Below are 26560 nucleotides of genomic sequence, written 5' to 3'. Positions count from 1 at the left end.
TTTAAGCCTTTGCTATTATCATGAGGCTTTTGCTCCACGAGCCAAAAAAGTACGCTAGAGTTGACAAACTGCATCGCGGTCGAAAAGTGTAATTACGCCAACACTTTTATCCGTTTTAAGCATTTCGTTTTCGCACGAACAACAATTAAAGCAGCTCGTTGAGCTTAACGACGTTCGTATTTTTTTTTCGAAGCCAAAACTTCGGCTATAAGTAGAATGAAGAGGCACTTCGAAAAACAACAAAGCTGTTCGCAGTCGATAGCAACGAGCGACAACATCTCTGCGAGTCTGGCATCAAGGTAAACAGTTTTTTTTTTACATTTTCATTTGTAAGTGCCACTTTTGTGTACATTATGTATTCAAAAATTTCTTGCTGACGCTAGATTTTTCGTTTTCAATGAACAACAGTTGCAACCTCTAGTCGTTTGCTAAAACAGCTTGCTAGGACAACCAAATCAATCATATGTTGTGAAAATTTCTTTTTGTTCAACTGACTAAGGAAGATCGAGCGAACGCTTTTTTTTTATAACTTGTTTGTATCATATTGCTATTAAGAAAACAGCGTTGTGTATACTAAACGTGACATAATTGGCAATTATCCGTAACTAAAAATAAGATAGAAATTACAAACTTGATACCATATTTTAATTACTCTAACAAAACTAGACGTCATCGCGTGAGAAAATAAATGTTCATAACACATAACCTATTTTTTTGTTTTTTTTTTCTTCTCTTTTTTCCTTTTAATCTCTTTTCTTTCGTCCAAAAAGCGTTTTGATTTTTGCCTCGCCACAAGCGATGAAATCGATAAAAAAACCTGCTCGGACATTCTCAATTCTCAACAACAAAAGCAATCAAAGTTCTAGCTCTCGAGCACGTGCGCCGACAGGTTGATGAAACCGTTCAAATATGCTCGATCGCTAGAATTTAAAGAAAGAAACAAGCCAGAAACAAACCAAAATAAAAAAAACAAAAACAAAAATGGACATCTTTAGAACGCTTAAATTTTATAAAATATTTTCCTCTGCGTTTTTAACCAGCTAAACTGTCGTAAAGTTTTTTCGGTGCAGTTCATTTAAAAAACTTAGTTTTCAACTTTTAAACGTTTTAGACTTCTCGTTTAAGGCAGTCGAAAGAAATGAGTCGACTCACTCTCTCTCTCCCTATTCGGTTTTGTTTTTGTTTATTTGTTTTGTTTTTTCTTCGTTTGCCTTCGTTTGCCTTTGTTTGCTTTTGGAAAAGTTGTCGCCATGCGAGACTTAGTTTTTTTTTTTTTTGCTCAAATTGAGCACAAGTGAGTTTCTAGTCTTGAAAGTGTGCAAAGTGTGGGCCAATCTGGTGGCTGGAGTGATGACACGTGAATGCTGGAAATTCCAGACTTTGAGCGGATTCAGCGTACATAGAAAGAAAATGTAGCATTCACGTGGGTCTCTCCTAAGCGTGCCATTGGTCGGTCTGCTGTCCTTAAGTACCCCCCTCCCCCCCCTCAACGTCACGTTTGCTCAACTTTCTCGGTCTTTGGCGCCCAGAGAAAGCTTGAGGAAGGATAAAAAATGGCGAGGTTTCGGTACTGCGTTTTCTGTTTTTCTTATTTGTTTTTGTTTGTTTGCTTGTTTGTTTGTTTGTTTGTTTGTTAATTTTTTTAATTTTTTTTTTTTTGTTTGTTTGTTTCGTTCGTTTGTTTGTTTGTTTGTTTCGTTTGCTTCGTTTGTTTTGTGATGTTTTGTTTTCCCTTCTTGATGGCACAAAACAGAAGCAAACAAGACTTTCGGTTATATTCGGTTATATTCGGTTCAATAAAAGTTTGTTGGTTTCTGCACAACAACAACAACAACCACAACAACAAAAGTCCCTCTGTCCCTCAAAAGCAGTTTCTCCTCTGTCCTAAAGAAGAGCCTCTTTGTAATCGATCTTGTCTGAATGCAGCTCTCCTTTTGCCTACAGGTTTTTATTCCAACCCTTTTGTTGTTGTTAGTGCCATGTTGTTGTTATTGTTATACTCTGTAAAAGCAGTTGTTGCTGTTGTACTTGTTTGTTGTTTCTAAAGACACTGTTGTTGCTGCTGTTAGCGCTGTTAGTAATCACCCACTTGGCTTGTATTTTTGTTTCTTGTTTTTGTTTTTTGTTTTATTTATAAACACTCTCTGAGTAAGTGATGCTGTTGCTGTTGTTGTTGTTACAGTTGCAATGAGTGTTTGTTAATGTTCCCCCACTTGGCTTGTACTTTTGTTTTCTGTTTTGTTTTGTTTTTTTTTTTGTTTTTGTTTTTTTTTTCTCAACACTCTCTGAGTAAGTGATGCTGTTGCTGTAGTCGTTGTTATAGTTGCAATGAGTGTTTGTTAATGTTCACCAACTTGGCTTGTTTATAATCTATTTTATTTTATCAACACTCTCTGAGTCAGTGATGGTGTTGCTGTTGCTGTTGTCGTTATTATGCTTGCAATGGGAGTTGTTACTGTTCACCCACTTTGCTTGTTTTGTTTTTATTTCTTTATTTTATCAACACCCTTTGAGCCAGTGATGCTGTTGCTGTTGTTGTTGTTATAGTTGCAATGAGTGTTGTTAATGTTCACCCACTTTGCTTGTGTTTTTGTTTTTGTTTATCAACACCCTTTGTGTCAGTGATGCTGTTGCTGTTGTTCTTATTACAGTTGCAATGAGTGTTTGTTAATGTTCACCAACTTGGCTTGTTTATAATCTATTTTGTTTTATCAACACTCTCTGAGTCAGTGATGCTGATGCTGTTGTTGTTATTGTGCTTGCAATAAGTGTTGCTAATGTTCACCCACTTTGCTTGTTTTGTTTGTGCTTTTGTTTTTGTTTATCAACACCCTTTGAGTCACTGATGCTGTTGCTGTTGGTGTTATTATAGTTGCAATGAGTGTTAATGTTCACCCACTTTGCTTGCTTTGTTTGTTTGTTGCTTTTTTTTTTTATCAACACCCTGCGAGTTAGTGATGCTGTTGCTGCTTTTGTCATTTTACTTGTATTTATAGTTGTTACTGTTCAGCCACTTTGCTTGTTTTTTAATCTGTTTTATTTTATCACCACTCTCTGAGTCAGTGATGATGTTGCTGATGCTGTTGTTGTTATTTTACTTGCAATGATAGCTGTTACTGTTCAGCCACTTTGCTTGTTTTGTTTGTTTGTTTGTTTGTTTTTTTTATCAATATCCTCTGAGTAAGTGATGCTGTTGCTGTTGTTGTTGTTATAGTTGCAATGAGTGTTTGTTAATGTTCCCCCCCTTGGCTTGTACTTCTGTTTTCTGTTTTGTTTTGTTTTTGTTTTTTTTGTTGTTTTTTTTCTCAACACTCTCTGAGTAAGTGATGCTGTTGCTGTAGTCGTTGTTATAGTTGCAATGAGTGTTTGTTAATGTTCACAAACTTGGCATGTTTATAATCTATTTTATTTTATCAACACTCTCTGAGTCAGTGATGCTGATGCTGTTGTTGTTATTATGCTTGCAATAAGTGTTGTTAATGTTCACCCACTCTGCTTGTTTTGTTTGTGCCTTTGTTTTTGTTTATCAACACCCTTTGAGTCACTGATGCTGTTGCTGTTGGTGTTATTATAGTTGCAATGAGTGTTAATGTTCACCCACTTTGCTTGCTTTATTTGTTTGTTGCTTTTTTTTTTATCAACACCCTGCGAGTTAGTGATGCTGTTGCTGCTTTTGTCATTTTACTTGTATTTATAGTTGTTACTGTTTAGCCACTTTGCTTGTTTTTTAATCTGTTTTATTTTATCACCACTCTCTGAGTCAGTGATGATGTTGCTGATGCTGTTGTTGTTATTTTACTTGCAATGATAGCTGTTACTGTTCAGCCACTTTGCTTGTTTTTTTTTTGTTTTTGTTTTGTTTGTTTGTTTGTTTGTTTTTTTATATATCCTCTGAGTTAGTGATGCTGTTGTTGTTATTATGCTTTCAATGAGAGCTGTTACTGTTCACCCACTTTGTTTGTTTATAATCTGTTTTATTTTATCAACACTCTCTGAGTCAGTGATGCTGATGCTGATGCTGTTGTTGTTATTATGCTTGCAGTGAGAGTTGTTACTGTTCACCCACTTTGCTTGCTTATTGTCTATTTTATTTTGTCAACACTCTCTGAGTCAGTGATGCTGATGCTGATGCTGTTGTTGTTATTATGCTTGCAATGAGAGTTGTTACTGTTCACCCAATTTGCTTGTTTTGTTTTTTTATTTGTTTTTTTGTTTGTTTTTGTTTTGCTTGTTTTTTTTTATCAATACCCTCTGAGTCAGTGATGCTGTTGCTGTTGTTGTTGTTGTTGTTATAGTTGCAATGAGTGTTTGTTAATGTTCCCCCACTTGGCTTGTACTTTTGTTTTCTTTTTTGTTATGTCAACACTCTCTGAGTCAGTGATGCTGATGCTGTTGTTATTATGCTTGCAATGAGAGTTGTTACTGTTGTAGTTATGTCTGTCATTTGTCCTTGTTAGCAAGTTCTATTTGCCCTCTCTTGCCTTTTTTCAACACAGTTTCTTTCTTTGAGTCATATGGTTGCGAGATCCTCTCAAACTCCATCTCTTTATTTATTTGTTTCTTTTTTTTTTTTTTTTTTCTCATTCTCCTTCTCATAATAGCAATCACTGCTGCCACCATGCATGTAATGCTAGTTGCTCTCATTCTTTTTCATTTGCTAGTGGAAACTTTGTTTCTTCTTGTTGCTCTCTTTTCTTTCTTTTTTCTCTTTTGCAGAGGATTCGAAAAAACACAGCTCTTCCCTGCAGTTGTAAACATTCCAGGATTCCAGGATGCAGGCAGAAGAAAAACACTCTCACTAACTGTCTTCTTTTTTTTAGCATAAACCGTTGCAAACAAACACCTGAACATGTCTTCTTCACAAGAAAACAACACTGTTGTTGCCCCTTCTCCGAACTCTAAAGCGAAAAAAAAGAAAAGAAGGCAGTCACAAGAACAGAGAGACTTAAAGCTCAAAAACAAAGTCAGGGCCGCATTAGTTGCAGCGTGTGGCTCCGTAAACAGGGTTGTACCTTTCTATGGTACCAAGAAGAGGTACGCTGTTAGCTGTCCGATGCCTTTGTGCAAACATTCCTCCACAAGCATTAAAAGACACTTGACTAAAAAAGATCATTCTTGGACTTTGGATGAAGCTTCCATCTTTTACTCTGCAATGGTCAGGAAGTTTCAGCATGCTCGTCTCGAACGCAAGTCCGGCTGTCCAAAACCTTACCCCTGTTTGCAATGTTGGAAGTATTACGACCGACTGGACATACACTTGAAAGAGACTCATTTCTACGATTCCAAGACGATCAAACAAAAGATTGCAGAGGCAAAGCGATACGACAACGACAAGCTCTATGTCCCTCAATTTATTCGACCTGCCTTCTTTGGTATTAAGCCAGTAGCTGAACAAGCGTCTGCATCAGGCTCTGCATCCTCTGCTCCTGGGCCTTCCTCCTCTTTTTCTTCTCCGGTTCTTTCCTCTGATCCTCTTTTAAGCTTGCCCTCATCAGTTGCTGGTTCGTCCGAGGCTCCTTCTGCAAACCACTGCACCTCTGTAGAAAACAAAGAGCTGAACACCGAATCCGTCCTAGACTCTGATTTTAATTCCTTAAAGCACTTGGTTTCCAACTCCTCCGTCTTGACAGAAGATAAGAGACTCTTGTTTCAGCTGGACAAAGATGCTTTTCACTTTTATTACCAGTCAGCAGATGAGCTCTTCAGAGATTTTGAAAAGTGGCTTGTGGTAGCCAACAACAACACTTTGTCACAAGCAAAGATCTACAAAAATGCAGTTGTTGAAATATTGACATGTTGTGACAGCACGCTGACGCTGCACCCGAACGCTCTCACCAATTCCAACGTTTTGGAGGATAGATACTTTTCCATGCACTTTAAAAACATTCAGCTCAATTCCAAGCTGAGTGAACTTGACCAAACAAAAGCCATGTCTTGTCACACGTTGTACAACCGCCTTGTCTACCTTTGTCTCCTGTTTCGTTTCAGTGAAGCCAGGAATGTCTATTTCGGACTTTCTCATGAGGCCATCCGACGTTTGCGCTGCAAGGTGGAGGAGTTACAAAAAGTGCTGAGGCCCTTTCGTTCTTTGAGGAGGAGCCTTGTGAAAAGCAAAAAATGCATCAACATCATCAATGTCAGTTTGCTGAACGAATATGGCAAGTCTGCATACGTAAGACAGTTAGTGGAATCGATTAGAAAGCCGTCTCTTACACCGACTAGAGACAATGCTGTGTCTCTACGAAACCATCTTCTGCTCTCTGTCACTGTAATTAACAGTTTAAGAAAATCTAACATTGCTCTTTTAAACATTAGAGACTACATGGCTGCTGAGAAGAGTGAGTGTGGATATTGCATTGTGCAAGAGCGCTACAAAACAGCATACAAGTACGGAGCCAAAAACATTCTAGTGCCGAACGACTTGAAAGTGTTGATCGATATTTATTTGCTGAGATACAGAGACCTTCTTGTCAACGACTCTCACTACATGGCTGCAGACACCAAGACTGTTTTGGAGTTGAGCGACTGCTACAGGCCCCTTTTTCCATCGATGAGACCCAACAAAGACGAATGTGTGACACTCGGTGCAACTAGAGTGCCTGTTTACCAGATGGGTTCCTCTGCTATCTCCTCTTGCCTGACGTCCTGCTTCAGAAAAAGCCAAGTAAACATTCCCATGAAGCGTCTTACTCCCACTTGCATTCGCGGTTCGATAGCCACTTACTTTGCCAACAACAGCAAAGAAGATCGCGAGCGGTTTGCTACACTCTACATGAAGCACAGCAGGAACACAATGGATAGCTTTTATGTGTCCCAGTGGAACGCTGCAGAGGAGTTGCGCTTTGCCCTGGGCATCGGACAGTCCTTCGGAGTCATAGAGTCTTTGACTGTTGAAAAGTCTGAGAGACCACCAAAGAAGGAGAAGGATGTGATGGACTGGCTCCAAACTAATGCAGAGGAGTACGGTTTTCATGAGGTTGAGGACATCTTTGAGGAAGATTTAGACTCCGGTTCTGACTCTGAAGAATGTGCTGCTACTTTCAGCTGTACCACAGTGGTTCCGTTTTCTCCAGCTGTAGAAAACAATGTTCCTTTAGAGGATAGCAACGACCATGCCGTAGATTTCTTGTGTGAACCTACCTCAACTCCTGTTTCGTCTGTTCCATCTGAACAAACAATCGCTGGTCCAGTTCTTGAACTATCCCCTGCTCTTGCACAACTAGTTCCTAACGAACAAGCTGTTTGTATGGATGTAGATCAGACTCTAGCTGTTCCTGTTGGCACAGCTTGTTCTCCTCTTGCATTAACATTATTTCCTGATGAACCGGATTTTATTGAACACCATGCAAAACTTTCTCCAGTTTACTTTAATGAGCAAGTGGTTGCCAAACCTGTTTCTGCTTCTCCTTCTCAGCAAGTCGCTTTCTGTCCTTCAAAAGAGGTCTTTTCTGTTCCTCTGACTCCTAGCCTTGTTGCTTTTCAGCAAACATTGGCCAAACCCAGTTTGTTTCTTTCATCTGATCCAGTTTCAGCTGTTCCTGTCCAACAGGCTGGTACTGTTCTTGCAAAGCAGCTCTCACCTTATGCTGTTCAATCTGTTGGTAGCCTATTTAGCCAAAGTCTTGCCTCTACATCCAGAGGTAAATTCTTTTTGATTTTTGATTTTTGATTTTTATGCAAATCTCAACACGCTTTCAAAAAATGAAAATGCCCAAATCAACTCCTTGCCCTATTGTTATTGTTAGAGCTGTAAAAAAAACAAAACAAAACAAAAAAACAACACAGAAGTGTGTATGTATTTGTTGCAGGACTAATTCTGTGATTGCTTAAATGTTTATACAAGTGAATGATACTAAAACTGATTATGTTTTAGAAGTAAAAGATCCAAGAAGAAAAAAAATCAAGTTGGAAATGCCATCTTTCACTCAAGAACTCATCGGTAATGTAAAACCTAATTTATACAAAGATATATAAACACAAACCTCTTCTTGCACAATTTCAGATGGTTAACTGTTAACAAAAACTAGCCATCATTGCTAAGTGCACTTTTAGAAAGTTGTGTCTACCCGATTTCTAATGATGAAGTTAGAAACATCACCGTTAGAAATCATGCACAGCTTGTTATCATCTCTAACACTTAGAAACTGTTGATGGTTTTTATGAATTAGAAAAATGAACATGGTTTTATTTTATTTCAGGATCAACTCAGCCAAGAACAAAGGAAAACAAAGCAGAAGTTAGCCAATGCCATTTAGGTAATCTTTCAAAAACCAGTTATTGCTATCAGTGCAAACAATAAGGTCAACAAAAAAAAAATAAATAAAAAAACAGAATAAATCTTGTCTTACTTCAGAACCAAATGAATATTTGATTTAATCACTTTGTGTTATGACTTGAGTTTGTAAAATTTTAGATGAAATAGTTGAAGAGCTGAATGCTTGCCCTGGCCACAACGAATGGTTCAACACCAGAAGTTTTCCACGATGTGCAGCTTTGGTGTTGGCATACATCTTGCAAGACGTGTTTACAGATGTAAGCTCAAGTTGCTCGTACAAAGATTACCTTGGCATCTTGGCAAATCATAGCAGTGACAAGCTCATTCATGTCTTGCAAAAGTACTCCTACCAAAGCCATATTAAAGACAAAATTAAAAACATGAAGCTAAAAATTCAAAAAGAGGGTAGTTTAGAAAAGTTTGTTCAATATGGCAATATCGTGAAACCATTTATGTAGTTTAGATAAGTTTGTTCAGTTTGGCAATAAAGATGGGCCTTTTGTGTAGTTTGTTTTATCTATGCTTTTGCAAATATTTTTATCTGTTTCGCTAAAGACATAATAAACAAGAAGTTCTGTTAAACTGTTCTCACATTTCTTATTTAAAGATAGTTCAAACTTTTTTTTATCTTTAAAAAAAAAAAAAAGAAGTCGTTTTGTTATTCTGTGAAAACTTTTAATAGAGTTGCATTTAGAATTACTTCTGATGTTTTTAAGAGTTTGTTAAAAAGCAAAATAATATTTCCTGTGATGTTAAACTGCATAAGTGAAATTTAAAAAAGGAAAACTGCTCCAACCATTTTTCGGAAAAAGAAATCAAAAAGTTCCTTATTTTAAAAGATCTAGACATCCATTTCTTCTTCAGCAAAATAGCGAGGCTTTTTTATGAACTCTTACTCTCTATTTTTTCATATCTTTACACAAAGGATTTTGTTTAGATCAATGTAAACATACATAGAAGTATATTATGTTTTTTTTTTTTTTTTTGTTTTTATGCAGTCTAACTTTTGTTTCACTTCTATTTTATTTTACGTTTATCTTGTATTTTATCATGCCTTATTGGTTTTTGCGTTTTGTGATGTCAAGCTGCGTAAGCTAAACTTAAAAGGGGAAAACTACGCTAACTTTTCTTTGAAAAAATATTCAAGAAGTACCTTAAACGAAAGAGAAAGCACACGAATCTTGCCATCCAATTCTTCTTCTGCAAAGTAGCGAGGCTTTTTATGTACTTTTGCTCTCTAATTTATCTCTATTTACGCAAAGGGTTTTATTTCAATGTAAACACGTATAAAAGAATACTTTGTTAAAAATAATGTTAAAGGAGTTGCGTAAAAAAAAACGTCTGAATAAAGTTTCTTTACAAAAAAAACAACTAAGAAACAAGCGCGCCTAAGAAAAACCAGATCGCGATTCACTAAGTCAAAAAACGAAAGAAACAAAGTTTAAAAGGTCTTTCTAGACAACAAATTCTATTTTTGGCAATGCAGTTTTTGTATTTATGCAACCTAACTTTTGTTTGACTTCTATTTTATTTTACGTTTACCTTGTATTTTATCTTGCCTTTTTGTGTTTTGTGATGTCAAGCTACATAATCTAAACTTAAAAGAAGGAAACTAGGCTAACTTTTCTAGTAGAATATTATGTTGTTGGTTTTGTATGCAGCCTAACTTTAGTTTCATCTATATTTTATTTTGCGTTTATCTTATATTTTATCTTGTCTTTTTGAGTTTTGTATTTTGTGATGTCAAGCTACATAATTTAAACTTAAAAGAAGAAAACTAGGCTAACTTTTCTTTGAAAAATTGTTCAAAAACTACCTTACACCGATAGAGATAGCTCACGAATTTAAAAAGTTGCATCTATTCATCTTCTTCTTCAGCAAAGTAAAGCTTTTTATGCACTTTTACTCTCTAACTTACCTATATTTGCGTAAAGGATTTTATTTAATTCAATTTAAACATAACTAGTAGAATATTATGTTGTTGGTTTTGTATGCAGCCTAACTTTAGTTTCATCTATATTTTATTTTGCGTTTATCTTATATTTTATCTTGTCTTTTTGAGTTTTATATTTTGTGATGTCAAGCTACATAAGCTAAACTTTAAAGAGGAAATTTACGCTAACCTGTCTTTGAAAAACTATTCAAAAACTACCTTTAACAAAGTAGCGAGGCTTTTTATGCGCTTTTACTCTCTAACATACCTATTTTTGCGCAAAGGATTTTATTTAATTCAATTTAAACATGCCTAGTAGATTATTATGTTGTTGGTTTTTTATGCAGCCTAACTTTAGCTACATCTATTTTTCATTTTACGTTTGTCTTATATTTTATTTTATCTTTTTGTGTTCTGTGATGTCAAGCTACATAAGCTAATGTTAAAAGAGGAAAGCTGCGCTAACCTTTCTTTGAAAAACTATTCGAAATCTATTTTTGAGATAATCTAGATTTAAAAGAGGAACACTACGCTAATTTTGCTTTGAAAAAACTCTCGAAAACTAACTTATTCGATAGAGATAGCACACAAATTTAAAAAATTGTATCTACTCATCCACTTCTTCTACAGCAAAGTACTGAGGCTTTTTATGCACTTTTATTCTCTAACATACCTATATTTGCGCAAAGGATTTTATTTAACTCAATGTAAACATACATAGAAGAGTATTGTTACCCGTTTGTTTTATGCAGCCTAACTTTAGTTTCATCTATACATTATATTGCGTTTACCTTATATTTTATCTTGCCTTTGTTAGTTTTGTGTTTTGTTATGTCAAGCTTCATAATCTAATCTTAAAAGGGGAAAACTGCGCTAACTTTTCTTTGAAAAAGTACTCAAAAAGGACCTAAATCGATATAGATAGCTCACAATTTTAAAAAGTTGCATATAGTCATCTTCTTCTTCAGCAAAGTATCGAGGCTTTTTATGGATTTTTACTCTAACTTTCCTATATTTGCGCAAAGGACATTATTTAATTCAACTTAAACATGCCTAGTAGATTATTATGTTGTTGGTTTTTTATGCAGTCTAAACTTTGTTACATCTATATTTTACGATTAACTTATATTTTATCTTGCCTTTTTGAGCTTTGTGTTCTGTGATGTCAAGCTACATAGTCTAAACATAAAAGAGGAAAACTACGCTAAACTTGCTTTGAAAAACTATTCAAAAACTACCTTTAACAAAGTAGCGAGGCTTTTCATGCACTTTTACTCTCTAACATACCTACATTTGCGCAAAGGATTTTATTTAATTCAATTTAAACATGCCTAGTAGATTATTATGTTGTTGGTTTTTTATGCAGCCTAACTTTAGTTTCATCTATATTATGTTTTAGGTTTATCATATATTTTATCTTTTCTTTTTGAGTTTTGAGTTTTGTGATGCCAAGCAACTTAAGCTAAACTTAAAAGTGGAATGCTACGCTAACCTTTCTTTGAAAATCTATTCATAAACTACCCTAGACAAAAGCTAGATTTAAAAGAGGAAAACTACACTATTTTTACTTTGAAAAAACTTTCGAAAACTACCTTAATCGATAGAGATAGCACACGATTTTAAAAAATTGCATATAGTCATCCACTACTTCTGCAGCAAAGTAGCGAGGCTCTTTATGCACTTTTTCTCACTAGTTTGCTTATATTTACGCAAAGGAATTCATTTAATTCAATCCAAACATATATAGAAGATTATTATGTTACGATTTTTTTTTTCTTTTATGCAGCCTAACATTTATTTCACCTACATTTTATTTTACGATTAACTTTTATATTACCTTTCCTTTTAGTGTTTTGTGTTTTGTGATGTCAAGCTACATAAGCCAAACTTTAAAGAGGAAAACTACGCTAAGCTTTCTTTGAAAAACTATTCAAAAACTACCTTAAACAAAGTAGCGAGGCTTTTTATGCACTTTTACTCTCTAACATACCTACATTTGTGCATAGGGTTTTATTAGATTCTAGTAGGTTATTACGTTGTTGTTTTTTTATGCAGTCTAACTTTAGCTTCATCTATATTTTATTTTACGTTTATCTTATATTTTATTTTGTCTTTTTGAATTTTGTGTTTTGTGATGTCAAGCTACATAAGCTAAACTTAAAAGAGGAAAGCTACGCTAACCTTTCTTTGAAAAGCTGTTCAAAAACTACCTTAGACATAATCTAGATTTAAAAGAGAAAGACTACGCTATTTTTGCTTTGAAAAATCTTTCGAAAACTACCTTAATCGATAGAGATAGCACAGGATTTTAAAAAGTTGTATCTAGTCATCCACTTCTTTCACAGCAAAGTAGCGAGGCTTTCTATGCGCTTTTACTCTCTAACATACCTATTTTTGCGCAAAGGATTTTATTTAATTCAATTTAAACATGCCTAGTAGATTATTATGTTGTTGGTTTTTTATGCTGCCTAACTTTAGCTACATCTATTTTTCATTTTACGTTTGTCTTATATTTTATTTTATCTTTTTGTGTTCTGTGATGTCAAGCTACATAAGCTAATGTTAAAAGAGGAAAGCTGCGCTAACCTTTCTTTGAAAAACTATTCGAAATCTATTTTTGAGATAATCTAGATTTAAAAGAGGAACACTACGCTAATTTTGCTTTGAAAAAACTCTCGAAAACTACCTTATTCAATAGAGATAGCACACAAATTTAAAAAATTGTATCTACTCATCCACTTCTTCTTTTTATGGATTTTTACTCTCTTATTTACCCAAATTTGCGCAAAGGACTTTACTTAATTCAACTTAAACATGTCTAGTAGATTATTAAGTTGTTTGTTTTTTATGCAGCCTAACTTTAGTTTCATTTATATTTTATTTTACGTTTATCTGATACTTTATCTTGTCTTTTTGTGTGTTGTTTTGTCAAGCTACATAAGCTAAACTTAAAAGTGGAAAAGTACGCTAACCTTTCTTTGAAAATCTATTCAAAAACTGCCTTAGACATAAGCTAGATTTAAAAGAGGAAGACTACGCTATTTATGCTTTTAAAAAACTTTCGAAAAATACCTTAATCCATTGAGGTAGTGCACGAATTTACAAAGTTGTATCTAGTCATCCACTTCTTCTATAGCAAAGTAGCGAGGCTTTTTATGCACTTTTGCGTTCTAATTTATCTCTGTTTACGCATATGGTTTTTGTTTATTTCTATGTAATGATATACAAAAGAGTATTTTGTTAAAGATTATGCTGCAGGAGCTGCGTAAAAAAACTCTGGCGACCTTTCCTTAAGAAAAAAGCAACTGAAAGACATGTGCGCCTTAGAAAATTCAAATCGCGATTCACCAAATTAAAAGACGAAAAGAACGACCTTTAAAAGCTCTCACTAGACATTTGTGTTTATGATAGGCAATGCAGTTTTTGATTTTATGCAGCCTAACATTTGTTTCATCTATATCTTATTTTACGTTTATCTTATACTTTATCTTGCCTTTTTGAGTTTAGTATTTTGTGATGTCATGCTAAATAAACTATACTTTGCTAATTTTTATTTGAAAAAATATTCAAAAACTACCTGAATTATAAGCTAGATCTAAAGGAGGAAAACTACGCTAACTTTTCTTTAAAAAAAATATTTAAAAACTACCTTAAACATAAGCTATATCCAAAAGAGGAAAACTATGCTAACTTTTCTTTAAAAAAATATTTAAAAACTACCTTAAACATAAGCTAGATCTAAAAGAGGAAAACTACGCTAACTTTTCTTTGAAAAAATACTCAAAAACTACCTTAAACATAAGCTAGATCTAAAAGAGGAAAACTACGCTAACTTTTCTTTGAAAAAATACTCAAAAACTACCTTAAACATAAGCTAGATCTAAAAGAGGAAAACTACGCTAACAATTCTTTGAAAAAATATTCGAAAACTACCTTTAAACATGATTTAGATTTAATAGATGAAAACTACGCTAACATTTCTTTGAAAAAACATTCAAAAACTACCTTTAAACATGATTTAAATTTAATAGATGAAAACTACGCTAACATTTCTTTGAAAAAACATTCAAAAACTACCTTTAAACATGATTTAAATTTAAAAAAGGAAAACTACGCTAACATTTCTTTGAAAAAATATTCAAAAAGTACCTTAATCGAAAGAGATAGCACACGAAATTAAAAAGTTGCATTTAGTCATCCGTTTCTTCTTCATCAAAGTAGCGAGGCGTTTATGCACTTTTTATTCTCTAAGTTATCTCTACTTACGCAAATGGCTTTTGTTTATTTCAATGTAAAACTTTTCAAAAGAGTATTTTGTTAAAGATTATGCTGCAGGGGCTGTGTAAGAAAACTCTGGTGACCTTTCTTTAAGAAAAAGCAACTAAAGTAGATGTGCGCCTAAGAAAATCCAAATTGCGATTCACTAAATTAAAAGACATATACAACAAACTTTAAAAGTGAAACTATTTTTACAAGCGTATTTGGTAAAGATGAAATGTTCTTATGACATTTTAACGTTACGAAAGGGATTTTCTTCTGTTCAAATATTTATTACAATTTAAAGTGTTAAATAATGTTACAGAAACGACCTAAAACGCCTGTTGTATTAATTTAAACGAACAAAATAGATAAAAAAAAAGAAAAACTATCATTAAAAAAAAAAAAGTAAAAAAAGAAAAGAAATAGAAGTTGAGGAAAAATAAAAATAAGAACTTCTAACAAAGAGCTCTTCTTTTTATTTTTCAGATTTTAGATGCTTAATTCCTTGAATGAAAAGTTGAACTGATGACTCACTACTAAGGTTGTTCCTAGCCTTCCGTTCTCAAACTAGGCCATTCTGAGAGGCTGTTTGATTAAGTACCGTTGATAGTAGTATCGCACGTAAGAGACTTCTAAAACTCTGATTATTATTAATTCCTGGAATGAAGAGATGACTTCATACTCACTAACGAGGTTGTTCTTAGCCATCCGTTCTTAAACTAAGCAAAACAGTGAAGTTGTTTGATTAAGTATCACAGTTTGCTGATTTGCACATGCACCATTGCCGAAACTGTGATGCTTGGTTCCTTGATTGGATTGAAGAAGCTCATCACCATGCATTTTACAAGCTGTCCGTTGTTATGTTTTGCAATTCAGTGGTTCTGTTTTGCAATTCATTTTCTGTTTGTTTAAGTATCATCGATGGTGGTGTCGTGCATGCAAACTTTCCGAAACTCTGATGCTTGTTTTTCTTGAATGGAGAGATGAGCTTATACTTTAGGTGACTTTTAAAACTGCAGTAATTAGTGCCTCGAATGGAAAAACGAACTCATTCATTACAGACCAAGGTTGTTCCTGGCCATCCGTTAACATATTAGGCAACAGTACAGCGAAGCTGTTTGTTTTACAAGCTTTTGTCGTTTCGAGAAATCACTACATTAAGCATTCGATGGTGATACACGACTGATGGCCAGGTTCTGATTTTCGAATGAAAAGAAGAGTCGCATCCGACCACCGGTCGGCTTTCGACGCAAAACAGCTGTACACACTCGTCCAACGATCCAGTGACTAACTGTTGCAACGAGAAAGTTAGCTTTATTTGTCGTGCAGATTGTCCGCTTTGACGTAAAATGCTAGAAATTTGCTGAACGCTCGGTTTGCGCCGCCCAAGAGTCATTCTGTTTCTGCGTTGCCAGCGTCTGTCGGCTAAATACAACTGTAGACTCCGCGCAAGCTTTTTCACCGCAAAAGTTGTACAGAGCCACACCGAAGGCTAAAATCGACTTTAAGGTCGAAGGTTAAAATCGACCCTAGAGGTTTGAAAACGACGTCACGAAATTTTCAAGACATCATCGAAGAAAATTACGGCGGCCAGATGCAACTCTTAGTACTAACTCTACTAATCTTAGTACGTTAAGCATTCCAGTCGAGAGATCAGACGTTTTTTCGTCACCTAAGAGACCGGCCGATGCGTTTGCGACGCTGCGGAAAGAAAGAAGATGGCAAACCACAGGGTTGTTACCGTAACAAACCTCCGTGAGTACCTCCATCTCGAATGGCTTTTGGGGAAACGTTCGTTTTAAACTCAAAGGGATGGTTGTTAAAGCTCACAAAAGCCTGGTTAACGATTTTCTAACGGCAGAGACCGTGTTTACAATGGATGCAGGCCGTTTGCCCGAGCCCAAAGCGCAAGACCTTTCGGAGAACTCCTCTAGGTCGATGCAACGAGACGACTAGACACGTGCGTCTAAAGGCATTTTACAATTGAAGGACGCCCCTCGTGGGCCCTTTAACCTTAACACTAAACTCCTGCTTGATATCCTCGTCCCCAGGTTTCCAAACCGTAACCCCAACCCCCTCTAATCCTAACCCCCTTACCCTCTAACTCTCCCCCCTCAAAAAAACAAAAAACATAAAAAAGCAAACAAAACGAAAAAAAAACTTGCTTCCCTCCTCACTTTTAGCTCTAGGATGCAACACCTTTTTGCCGCCCTCCGCTAGAAGGGAGTAGGGAGTAACGAAAGCTTGACATCAAAGTAGCGTTTCGTATGAGATTTGTTTGCCAAAATTTGAGCGTTTTTAAAAAAGCCAAGACTTCGTCAGAGGGGTTTCTTCTTTTCTCCTAAAGCTATCGATCGATTAAAAAGCTCAAAGCAAAGAAATTCAAAACAAAATACAAAAACGGGAAGTTTTAGTTTCTGCACCACAAGCCAAGCACTAGTTCAAACTGGAGATAATAAAAGGAAATCGAATGATCTCACTTCTCAAACCACTGAGCTGCCATTGGTCGGCAGTCTCTTGTTTGGAGACCATTGAGCTGCCATTGGTTGGCTGTTTAATCGTTGCGATTGGTCGGCAGTTTTATCGTTGGAGACCATTGAGAGATATAAAAGGAATTTTTTTTTTGAGCACAACATTAAACGTTAAATCGTTAGATGTTGTTATAAAGGCACCATTAGAATGCGATGTCCTCAAATATTTTCCTCGATATTTTAATAAGTAAACAAAAACAAAACTAAGTCTTGCAACTGGCGAAAACTTTCAATAAGCAAACAAAGCAACAACTTTCCTTTCGAGTTTTTTACATTTTAAACAAAAGACAAACAAAGAAAAAAAAAAAACAAACAAAAACAAAAACAAAAACAAAAAAACAAAACAAAAACAAAACAGAAAAGGGAGAATGAGTGAGTCGACTGATTTCGCTCAACTGTCTTAAACGAGAAGTCATAAACGTTTGCTTGTGCCAGCAAGTTGCAAATTAAGTTGTAAATGAACTGCACCGCAAAAGCTTAACCACAGTTTATTAAGCATATTAAGCCTTTGCTGACATGTTAAGACATTTTAAGCCTTTGCTATTATCATGAGGCTTTTGCTCCACGAGCCAAAAAAGTACGCTAGAGTTGACAAACTGCATCGCGGTCGAAAAGTGTAATTACGCCAACACTTTTATCCGTTTTAAGCATTTCGTTTTCGCACGAACAACAATTAAAGCAGCTCGTTGAGCTTAACGACGTTCGTATTTTTTTTCGAAGCCAAAACTTCGGCTATAAGTAGAATGAAGAGGCACTTCGAAAAACAACAAAGCTGTTCGCAGTCGATAGCAACGAGCGACAACATCTCTGCGAGTCTGGCATCAAGGTAAACAGTTTTTTTTTACATTTTCATTTGTAAGTGCCACTTTTGTGTACATTATGTATTCAAAAATTTCTTGCTGACGCTAGATTTTTCGTTTTCAATGAACAACAGTTGCAACCTCTAGTCGTTTGCTAAAACAGCTTGCTAGGACAACCAAATCAATCATATGTTGTGAAAATTTCTTTTTGTTCAACTGACTAAGGAAGATCGAGCGAACGCTTTTTTTTTTATAACTTGTTTGTATCATATTGCTATTAAGAAAACAGCGTTGTGTATACTAAACGTGACATAATTGGCAATTATCCGTAACTAAAAATAAGATAGAAATTACAAACTTGATACCATATTTTAATTACTCTAACAAAACTAGACGTCATCGCGTGAGAAAATAAATGTTCATAACACATAACCTATTTTTTTGTTTTTTTTTTCTTCTCTTTTTTCCTTTTAATCTCTTTTCTTTCGTCCAAAAAGCGTTTTGATTTTTGCCTCGCCACAAGCGATGAAATCGATAAAAAAACCTGCTCGGACATTCTCAATTCTCAACAACAAAAGCAATCAAAGTTCTAGCTCTCGAGCACGTGCGCCGACAGGTTGATGAAACCGTTCAAATATGCTCGATCGCTAGAATTTAAAGAAAGAAACAAGCCAGAAACAAACCAAAATAAAAAAAACAAAAACAAAAATGGACATCTTTAGAACGCTTAAATTTTATAAAATATTTTCCTCTGCGTTTTTAACCAGCTAAACTGTCGTAAAGTTTTTTCGGTGCAGTTCATTTAAAAAACTTAGTTTTCAACTTTTAAACGTTTTAGACTTCTCGTTTAAGGCAGTCGAAAGAAATGAGTCGACTCACTCTCTCTCTCCCTATTCGGTTTTGTTTTTGTTTATTTGTTTTTGTTTTTTCTTCGTTTGCCTTCGTTTGCCTTTGTTTGCTTTTGGAAAAGTTGTCGCCATGCGAGACTTAGTTTTTTTTTTTTTTTGCTCAAATTGAGCACAAGTGAGTTTCTAGTCTTGAAAGTGTGCAAAGTGTGGGCCAATCTGGTGGCTGGAGTGATGACACGTGAATGCTGGAAATTCCAGACTTTGAGCGGATTCAGCGTACATAGAAAGAAAATGTAGCATTCACGTGGGTCTCTCCTAAGCGTGCCATTGGTCGGTCTGCTGTCCTTAAGTACCCCCCTCCCCCCCCTCAACGTCACGTTTGCTCAACTTTCTCGGTCTTTGGCGCCCAGAGAAAGCTTGAGGAAGGATAAAAAATGGCGAGGTTTCGGTACTGCGTTTTCTGTTTTTCTTATTTGTTTTTGTTTGTTTGCTTGTTTGTTTGTTTGTTTGTTTGTTAATTTTTTTAATTTTTTTTTTTTTGTTTGTTTGTTTCGTTCGTTTGTTTGTTTGTTTGTTTCGTTTGCTTCGTTTGTTTTGTGATGTTTTGTTTTCCCTTCTTGATGGCACAAAACAGAAGCAAACAAGACTTTCGGTTATATTCGGTTATATTCGGTTCAATAAAAGTTTGTTGGTTTCTGCACAACAACAACAACAACCACAACAACAAAAGTCCCTCTGTCCCTCAAAAGCAGTTTCTCCTCTGTCCTAAAGAAGAGCCTCTTTGTAATCGATCTTGTCTGAATGCAGCTCTCCTTTTGCCTACAGGTTTTTATTCCAACCCTTTTGTTGTTGTTAGTGCCATGTTGTTGTTATTGTTATACTCTGTAAAAGCAGTTGTTGCTGTTGTACTTGTTTGTTGTTTCTAAAGACACTGTTGTTGCTGCTGTTAGCGCTGTTAGTAATCACCCACTTGGCTTGTATTTTTGTTTCTTGTTTTTGTTTTTTGTTTTATTTATAAACACTCTCTGAGTAAGTGATGCTGTTGCTGTTGTTGTTGTTACAGTTGCAATGAGTGTTTGTTAATGTTCCCCCACTTGGCTTGTACTTTTGTTTTCTGTTTTGTTTTGTTTTTTTTTTGTTTTTGTTTTTTTTTTCTCAACACTCTCTGAGTAAGTGATGCTGTTGCTGTAGTCGTTGTTATAGTTGCAATGAGTGTTTGTTAATGTTCACCAACTTGGCTTGTTTATAATCTATTTTATTTTATCAACACTCTCTGAGTCAGTGATGGTGTTGCTGTTGCTGTTGTCGTTATTATGCTTGCAATGGGAGTTGTTACTGTTCACCCACTTTGCTTGTTTTGTTTTTATTTCTTTATTTTATCAACACCCTTTGAGCCAGTGATGCTGTTGCTGTTGTTGTTGTTATAGTTGCAATGAGTGTTGTTAATGTTCACCCACTTTGCTTGTGTTTTTGTTTTTGTTTATCAACACCCTTTGTGTCAGTGATGCTGTTGCTGTTGTTCTTATTACAGTTGCAATGAGTGTTTGTTAATGTTCACCAACTTGGCTTGTTTATAATCTATTTTGTTTTATCAACACTCTCTGAGTCAGTGATGCTGATGCTGTTGTTGTTATTGTGCTTGCAATAAGTGTTGCTAATGTTCACCCACTTTGCTTGTTTTGTTTGTGCTTTTGTTTTTGTTTATCAACACCCTTTGAGTCACTGATGCTGTTGCTGTTGGTGTTATTATAGTTGCAATGAGTGTTAATGTTCACCCACTTTGCTTGCTTTGTTTGTTTGTTGCTTTTTTTTTTTATCAACACCCTGCGAGTTAGTGATGCTGTTGCTGCTTTTGTCATTTTACTTGTATTTATAGTTGTTACTGTTCAGCCACTTTGCTTGTTTTTTAATCTGTTTTATTTTATCACCACTCTCTGAGTCAGTGATGATGTTGCTGATGCTGTTGTTGTTATTTTACTTGCAATGATAGCTGTTACTGTTCAGCCACTTTGCTTGTTTTGTTTGTTTGTTTGTTTGTTTTTTTTATCAATATCCTCTGAGTAAGTGATGCTGTTGCTGTTGTTGTTGTTATAGTTGCAATGAGTGTTTGTTAATGTTCCCCCCCTTGGCTTGTACTTCTGTTTTCTGTTTTGTTTTGTTTTTGTTTTTTTTGTTGTTTTTTTTCTCAACACTCTCTGAGTAAGTGATGCTGTTGCTGTAGTCGTTGTTATAGTTGCAATGAGTGTTTGTTAATGTTCACAAACTTGGCATGTTTATAATCTATTTTATTTTATCAACACTCTCTGAGTCAGTGATGCTGATGCTGTTGTTGTTATTATGCTTGCAATAAGTGTTGTTAATGTTCACCCACTCTGCTTGTTTTGTTTGTGCCTTTGTTTTTGTTTATCAACACCCTTTGAGTCACTGATGCTGTTGCTGTTGGTGTTATTATAGTTGCAATGAGTGTTAATGTTCACCCACTTTGCTTGCTTTATTTGTTTGTTGCTTTTTTTTTTATCAACACCCTGCGAGTTAGTGATGCTGTTGCTGCTTTTGTCATTTTACTTGTATTTATAGTTGTTACTGTTTAGCCACTTTGCTTGTTTTTTAATCTGTTTTATTTTATCACCACTCTCTGAGTCAGTGATGATGTTGCTGATGCTGTTGTTGTTATTTTACTTGCAATGATAGCTGTTACTGTTCAGCCACTTTGCTTGTTTTTTTTTTGTTTTTGTTTTGTTTGTTTGTTTGTTTGTTTTTTTATATATCCTCTGAGTTAGTGATGCTGTTGTTGTTATTATGCTTTCAATGAGAGCTGTTACTGTTCACCCACTTTGTTTGTTTATAATCTGTTTTATTTTATCAACACTCTCTGAGTCAGTGATGCTGATGCTGATGCTGTTGTTGTTATTATGCTTGCAGTGAGAGTTGTTACTGTTCACCCACTTTGCTTGCTTATTGTCTATTTTATTTTGTCAACACTCTCTGAGTCAGTGATGCTGATGCTGATGCTGTTGTTGTTATTATGCTTGCAATGAGAGTTGTTACTGTTCACCCAATTTGCTTGTTTTGTTTTTTTATTTGTTTTTTTGTTTGTTTTTGTTTTGCTTGTTTTTTTTTATCAATACCCTCTGAGTCAGTGATGCTGTTGCTGTTGTTGTTGTTGTTGTTATAGTTGCAATGAGTGTTTGTTAATGTTCCCCCACTTGGCTTGTACTTTTGTTTTCTTTTTTGTTATGTCAACACTCTCTGAGTCAGTGATGCTGATGCTGTTGTTATTATGCTTGCAATGAGAGTTGTTACTGTTGTAGTTATGTCTGTCATTTGTCCTTGTTAGCAAGTTCTATTTGCCCTCTCTTGCCTTTTTTCAACACAGTTTCTTTCTTTGAGTCATATGGTTGCGAGATCCTCTCAAACTCCATCTCTTTATTTATTTGTTTCTTTTTTTTTTTTTTTTTTCTCATTCTCCTTCTCATAATAGCAATCACTGCTGCCACCATGCATGTAATGCTAGTTGCTCTCATTCTTTTTCATTTGCTAGTGGAAACTTTGTTTCTTCTTGTTGCTCTCTTTTCTTTCTTTTTTCTCTTTTGCAGAGGATTCGAAAAAACACAGCTCTTCCCTGCAGTTGTAAACATTCCAGGATTCCAGGATGCAGGCAGAAGAAAAACACTCTCACTAACTGTCTTCTTTTTTTTAGCATAAACCGTTGCAAACAAACACCTGAACATGTCTTCTTCACAAGAAAACAACACTGTTGTTGCCCCTTCTCCGAACTCTAAAGCGAAAAAAAAGAAAAGAAGGCAGTCACAAGAACAGAGAGACTTAAAGCTCAAAAACAAAGTCAGGGCCGCATTAGTTGCAGCGTGTGGCTCCGTAAACAGGGTTGTACCTTTCTATGGTACCAAGAAGAGGTACGCTGTTAGCTGTCCGATGCCTTTGTGCAAACATTCCTCCACAAGCATTAAAAGACACTTGACTAAAAAAGATCATTCTTGGACTTTGGATGAAGCTTCCATCTTTTACTCTGCAATGGTCAGGAAGTTTCAGCATGCTCGTCTCGAACGCAAGTCCGGCTGTCCAAAACCTTACCCCTGTTTGCAATGTTGGAAGTATTACGACCGACTGGACATACACTTGAAAGAGACTCATTTCTACGATTCCAAGACGATCAAACAAAAGATTGCAGAGGCAAAGCGATACGACAACGACAAGCTCTATGTCCCTCAATTTATTCGACCTGCCTTCTTTGGTATTAAGCCAGTAGCTGAACAAGCGTCTGCATCAGGCTCTGCATCCTCTGCTCCTGGGCCTTCCTCCTCTTTTTCTTCTCCGGTTCTTTCCTCTGATCCTCTTTTAAGCTTGCCCTCATCAGTTGCTGGTTCGTCCGAGGCTCCTTCTGCAAACCACTGCACCTCTGTAGAAAACAAAGAGCTGAACACCGAATCCGTCCTAGACTCTGATTTTAATTCCTTAAAGCACTTGGTTTCCAACTCCTCCGTCTTGACAGAAGATAAGAGACTCTTGTTTCAGCTGGACAAAGATGCTTTTCACTTTTATTACCAGTCAGCAGATGAGCTCTTCAGAGATTTTGAAAAGTGGCTTGTGGTAGCCAACAACAACACTTTGTCACAAGCAAAGATCTACAAAAATGCAGTTGTTGAAATATTGACATGTTGTGACAGCACGCTGACGCTGCACCCGAACGCTCTCACCAATTCCAACGTTTTGGAGGATAGATACTTTTCCATGCACTTTAAAAACATTCAGCTCAATTCCAAGCTGAGTGAACTTGACCAAACAAAAGCCATGTCTTGTCACACGTTGTACAACCGCCTTGTCTACCTTTGTCTCCTGTTTCGTTTCAGTGAAGCCAGGAATGTCTATTTCGGACTTTCTCATGAGGCCATCCGACGTTTGCGCTGCAAGGTGGAGGAGTTACAAAAAGTGCTGAGGCCCTTTCGTTCTTTGAGGAGGAGCCTTGTGAAAAGCAAAAAATGCATCAACATCATCAATGTCAGTTTGCTGAACGAATATGGCAAGTCTGCATACGTAAGACAGTTAGTGGAATCGATTAGAAAGCCGTCTCTTACACCGACTAGAGACAATGCTGTGTCTCTACGAAACCATCTTCTGCTCTCTGTCACTGTAATTAACAGTTTAAGAAAATCTAACATTGCTCTTTTAAACATTAGAGACTACATGGCTGCTGAGAAGAGTGAGTGTGGATATTGCATTGTGCAAGAGCGCTACAAAACAGCATACAAGTACGGAGCCAAAAACATTCTAGTGCCGAACGACTTGAAAGTGTTGATCGATATTTATTTGCTGAGATACAGAGACCTTCTTGTCAACGACTCTCACTACATGGCTGCAGACACCAAGACTGTTTTGGAGTTGAGCGACTGCTACAGGCCCCTTTTTCCATCGATGAGACCCAACAAAGACGAATGTGTGACACTCGGTGCAACTAGAGTGCCTGTTTACCAGATGGGTTCCTCTGCTATCTCCTCTTGCCTGACGTCCTGCTTCAGAAAAAGCCAAGTAAACATTCCCATGAAGCGTCTTACTCCCACTTGCATTCGCGGTTCGATAGCCACTTACTTTGCCAACAACAGCAAAGAAGATCGCGAGCGGTTTGCTACACTCTACATGAAGCACAGCAGGAACACAATGGATAGCTTTTATGTGTCCCAGTGGAACGCTGCAGAGGAGTTGCGCTTTGCCCTGGGCATCGGACAGTCCTTCGGAGTCATAGAGTCTTTGACTGTTGAAAAGTCTGAGAGACCACCAAAGAAGGAGAAGGATGTGATGGACTGGCTCCAAACTAATGCAGAGGAGTACGGTTTTCATGAGGTTGAGGACATCTTTGAGGAAGATTTAGACTCCGGTTCTGACTCTGAAGAATGTGCTGCTACTTTCAGCTGTACCACAGTGGTTCCGTTTTCTCCAGCTGTAGAAAACAATGTTCCTTTAGAGGATAGCAACGACCATGCCGTAGATTTCTTGTGTGAACCTACCTCAACTCCTGTTTCGTCTGTTCCATCTGAACAAACAATCGCTGGTCCAGTTCTTGAACTATCCCCTGCTCTTGCACAACTAGTTCCTAACGAACAAGCTGTTTGTATGGATGTAGATCAGACTCTAGCTGTTCCTGTTGGCACAGCTTGTTCTCCTCTTGCATTAACATTATTTCCTGATGAACCGGATTTTATTGAACACCATGCAAAACTTTCTCCAGTTTACTTTAATGAGCAAGTGGTTGCCAAACCTGTTTCTGCTTCTCCTTCTCAGCAAGTCGCTTTCTGTCCTTCAAAAGAGGTCTTTTCTGTTCCTCTGACTCCTAGCCTTGTTGCTTTTCAGCAAACATTGGCCAAACCCAGTTTGTTTCTTTCATCTGATCCAGTTTCAGCTGTTCCTGTCCAACAGGCTGGTACTGTTCTTGCAAAGCAGCTCTCACCTTATGCTGTTCAATCTGTTGGTAGCCTATTTAGCCAAAGTCTTGCCTCTACATCCAGAGGTAAATTCTTTTTGATTTTTGATTTTTGATTTTTATGCAAATCTCAACACGCTTTCAAAAAATGAAAATGCCCAAATCAACTCCTTGCCCTATTGTTATTGTTAGAGCTGTAAAAAAAACAAAACAAAACAAAAAAACAACACAGAAGTGTGTATGTATTTGTTGCAGGACTAATTCTGTGATTGCTTAAATGTTTATACAAGTGAATGATACTAAAACTGATTATGTTTTAGAAGTAAAAGATCCAAGAAGAAAAAAAATCAAGTTGGAAATGCCATCTTTCACTCAAGAACTCATCGGTAATGTAAAACCTAATTTATACAAAGATATATAAACACAAACCTCTTCTTGCACAATTTCAGATGGTTAACTGTTAACAAAAACTAGCCATCATTGCTAAGTGCACTTTTAGAAAGTTGTGTCTACCCGATTTCTAATGATGAAGTTAGAAACATCACCGTTAGAAATCATGCACAGCTTGTTATCATCTCTAACACTTAGAAACTGTTGATGGTTTTTATGAATTAGAAAAATGAACATGGTTTTATTTTATTTCAGGATCAACTCAGCCAAGAACAAAGGAAAACAAAGCAGAAGTTAGCCAATGCCATTTAGGTAATCTTTCAAAAACCAGTTATTGCTATCAGTGCAAACAATAAGGTCAACAAAAAAAAAATAAATAAAAAAACAGAATAAATCTTGTCTTACTTCAGAACCAAATGAATATTTGATTTAATCACTTTGTGTTATGACTTGAGTTTGTAAAATTTTAGATGAAATAGTTGAAGAGCTGAATGCTTGCCCTGGCCACAACGAATGGTTCAACACCAGAAGTTTTCCACGATGTGCAGCTTTGGTGTTGGCATACATCTTGCAAGACGTGTTTACAGATGTAAGCTCAAGTTGCTCGTACAAAGATTACCTTGGCATCTTGGCAAATCATAGCAGTGACAAGCTCATTCATGTCTTGCAAAAGTACTCCTACCAAAGCCATATTAAAGACAAAATTAAAAACATGAAGCTAAAAATTCAAAAAGAGGGTAGTTTAGAAAAGTTTGTTCAATATGGCAATATCGTGAAACCATTTATGTAGTTTAGATAAGTTTGTTCAGTTTGGCAATAAAGATGGGCCTTTTGTGTAGTTTGTTTTATCTATGCTTTTGCAAATATTTTTATCTGTTTCGCTAAAGACATAATAAACAAGAAGTTCTGTTAAACTGTTCTCACATTTCTTATTTAAAGATAGTTCAAACTTTTTTTTATCTTTAAAAAAAAAAAAAAGAAGTCGTTTTGTTATTCTGTGAAAACTTTTAATAGAGTTGCATTTAGAATTACTTCTGATGTTTTTAAGAGTTTGTTAAAAAGCAAAATAATATTTCCTGTGATGTTAAAC

At 36.0% G+C, this 26560-nt stretch overlaps 2 protein-coding genes and 2 long non-coding RNA genes across 7 annotated transcripts in view; 3 read left to right on the top strand and 1 right to left on the bottom strand.

Annotated features, from left to right (window-relative positions):
• Positions 1–26560, top strand: part of LOC149892638 (uncharacterized) — a 321349-nt gene that overhangs the window by 44791 nt on the left and 249998 nt on the right. The gene's annotated exons all lie outside the window — the stretch shown is intronic.
• LOC149892654 (uncharacterized) lies at positions 1495–8781 on the top strand. 2 transcript variants are annotated; one of them, XM_090080048.1, is made up of 5 exons: positions 1495–1567; positions 4821–7640; positions 7874–7939; positions 8199–8255; positions 8414–8781. In XM_090080048.1, exons 2-5 carry the CDS (start codon positions 4850–4852, stop codon positions 8731–8733), a joined length of 3234 nt encoding a protein of 1077 aa, XP_089936174.1. In that variant the 5' UTR covers positions 1495–1567; positions 4821–4849; the 3' UTR covers positions 8734–8781. The 2 variants fall into 2 exon arrangements, with proteins under 2 accessions (XP_089936174.1, XP_089936175.1); XM_090080049.1 differs by lacking the exon at positions 1495–1567 and having other exon boundaries at positions 4098–7640.
• Positions 5460–9525, bottom strand: LOC149892653 (uncharacterized). Its single transcript, XR_016450165.1, has 2 exons — positions 9429–9525; positions 5460–8621 (listed from the first exon to the last, which is right to left on the bottom strand). It is a non-coding gene; the product is annotated as an uncharacterized LOC149892653 (long non-coding RNA).
• LOC149892652 (uncharacterized) lies at positions 19020–26306 on the top strand. 2 transcript variants are annotated; one of them, XM_090080044.1, is made up of 5 exons: positions 19020–19095; positions 22348–25167; positions 25401–25466; positions 25726–25782; positions 25941–26306. In XM_090080044.1, the coding sequence occupies exons 2-5, from the start codon at positions 22377–22379 to the stop codon at positions 26258–26260; spliced, it is 3234 nt and encodes a 1077-aa protein (XP_089936170.1). In that variant the 5' UTR covers positions 19020–19095; positions 22348–22376; the 3' UTR covers positions 26261–26306. The 2 variants fall into 2 exon arrangements, with proteins under 2 accessions (XP_089936170.1, XP_089936169.1); XM_090080043.1 differs by having other exon boundaries at positions 19056–25167.

Source organism: Hydra viridissima, unplaced genomic scaffold (assembly GCF_058129835.1).
Source record: "Hydra viridissima isolate aposymbiotic clone 2 unplaced genomic scaffold, HvirCarnegie_v1 scaffold_2, whole genome shotgun sequence".
Taxonomy (NCBI): domain Eukaryota; kingdom Metazoa; phylum Cnidaria; class Hydrozoa; order Anthoathecata; family Hydridae; genus Hydra; species Hydra viridissima.
Note: the sequence above shows the minus strand (reverse complement) of the source record. Positions and strands in the feature narration are given on the sequence as shown.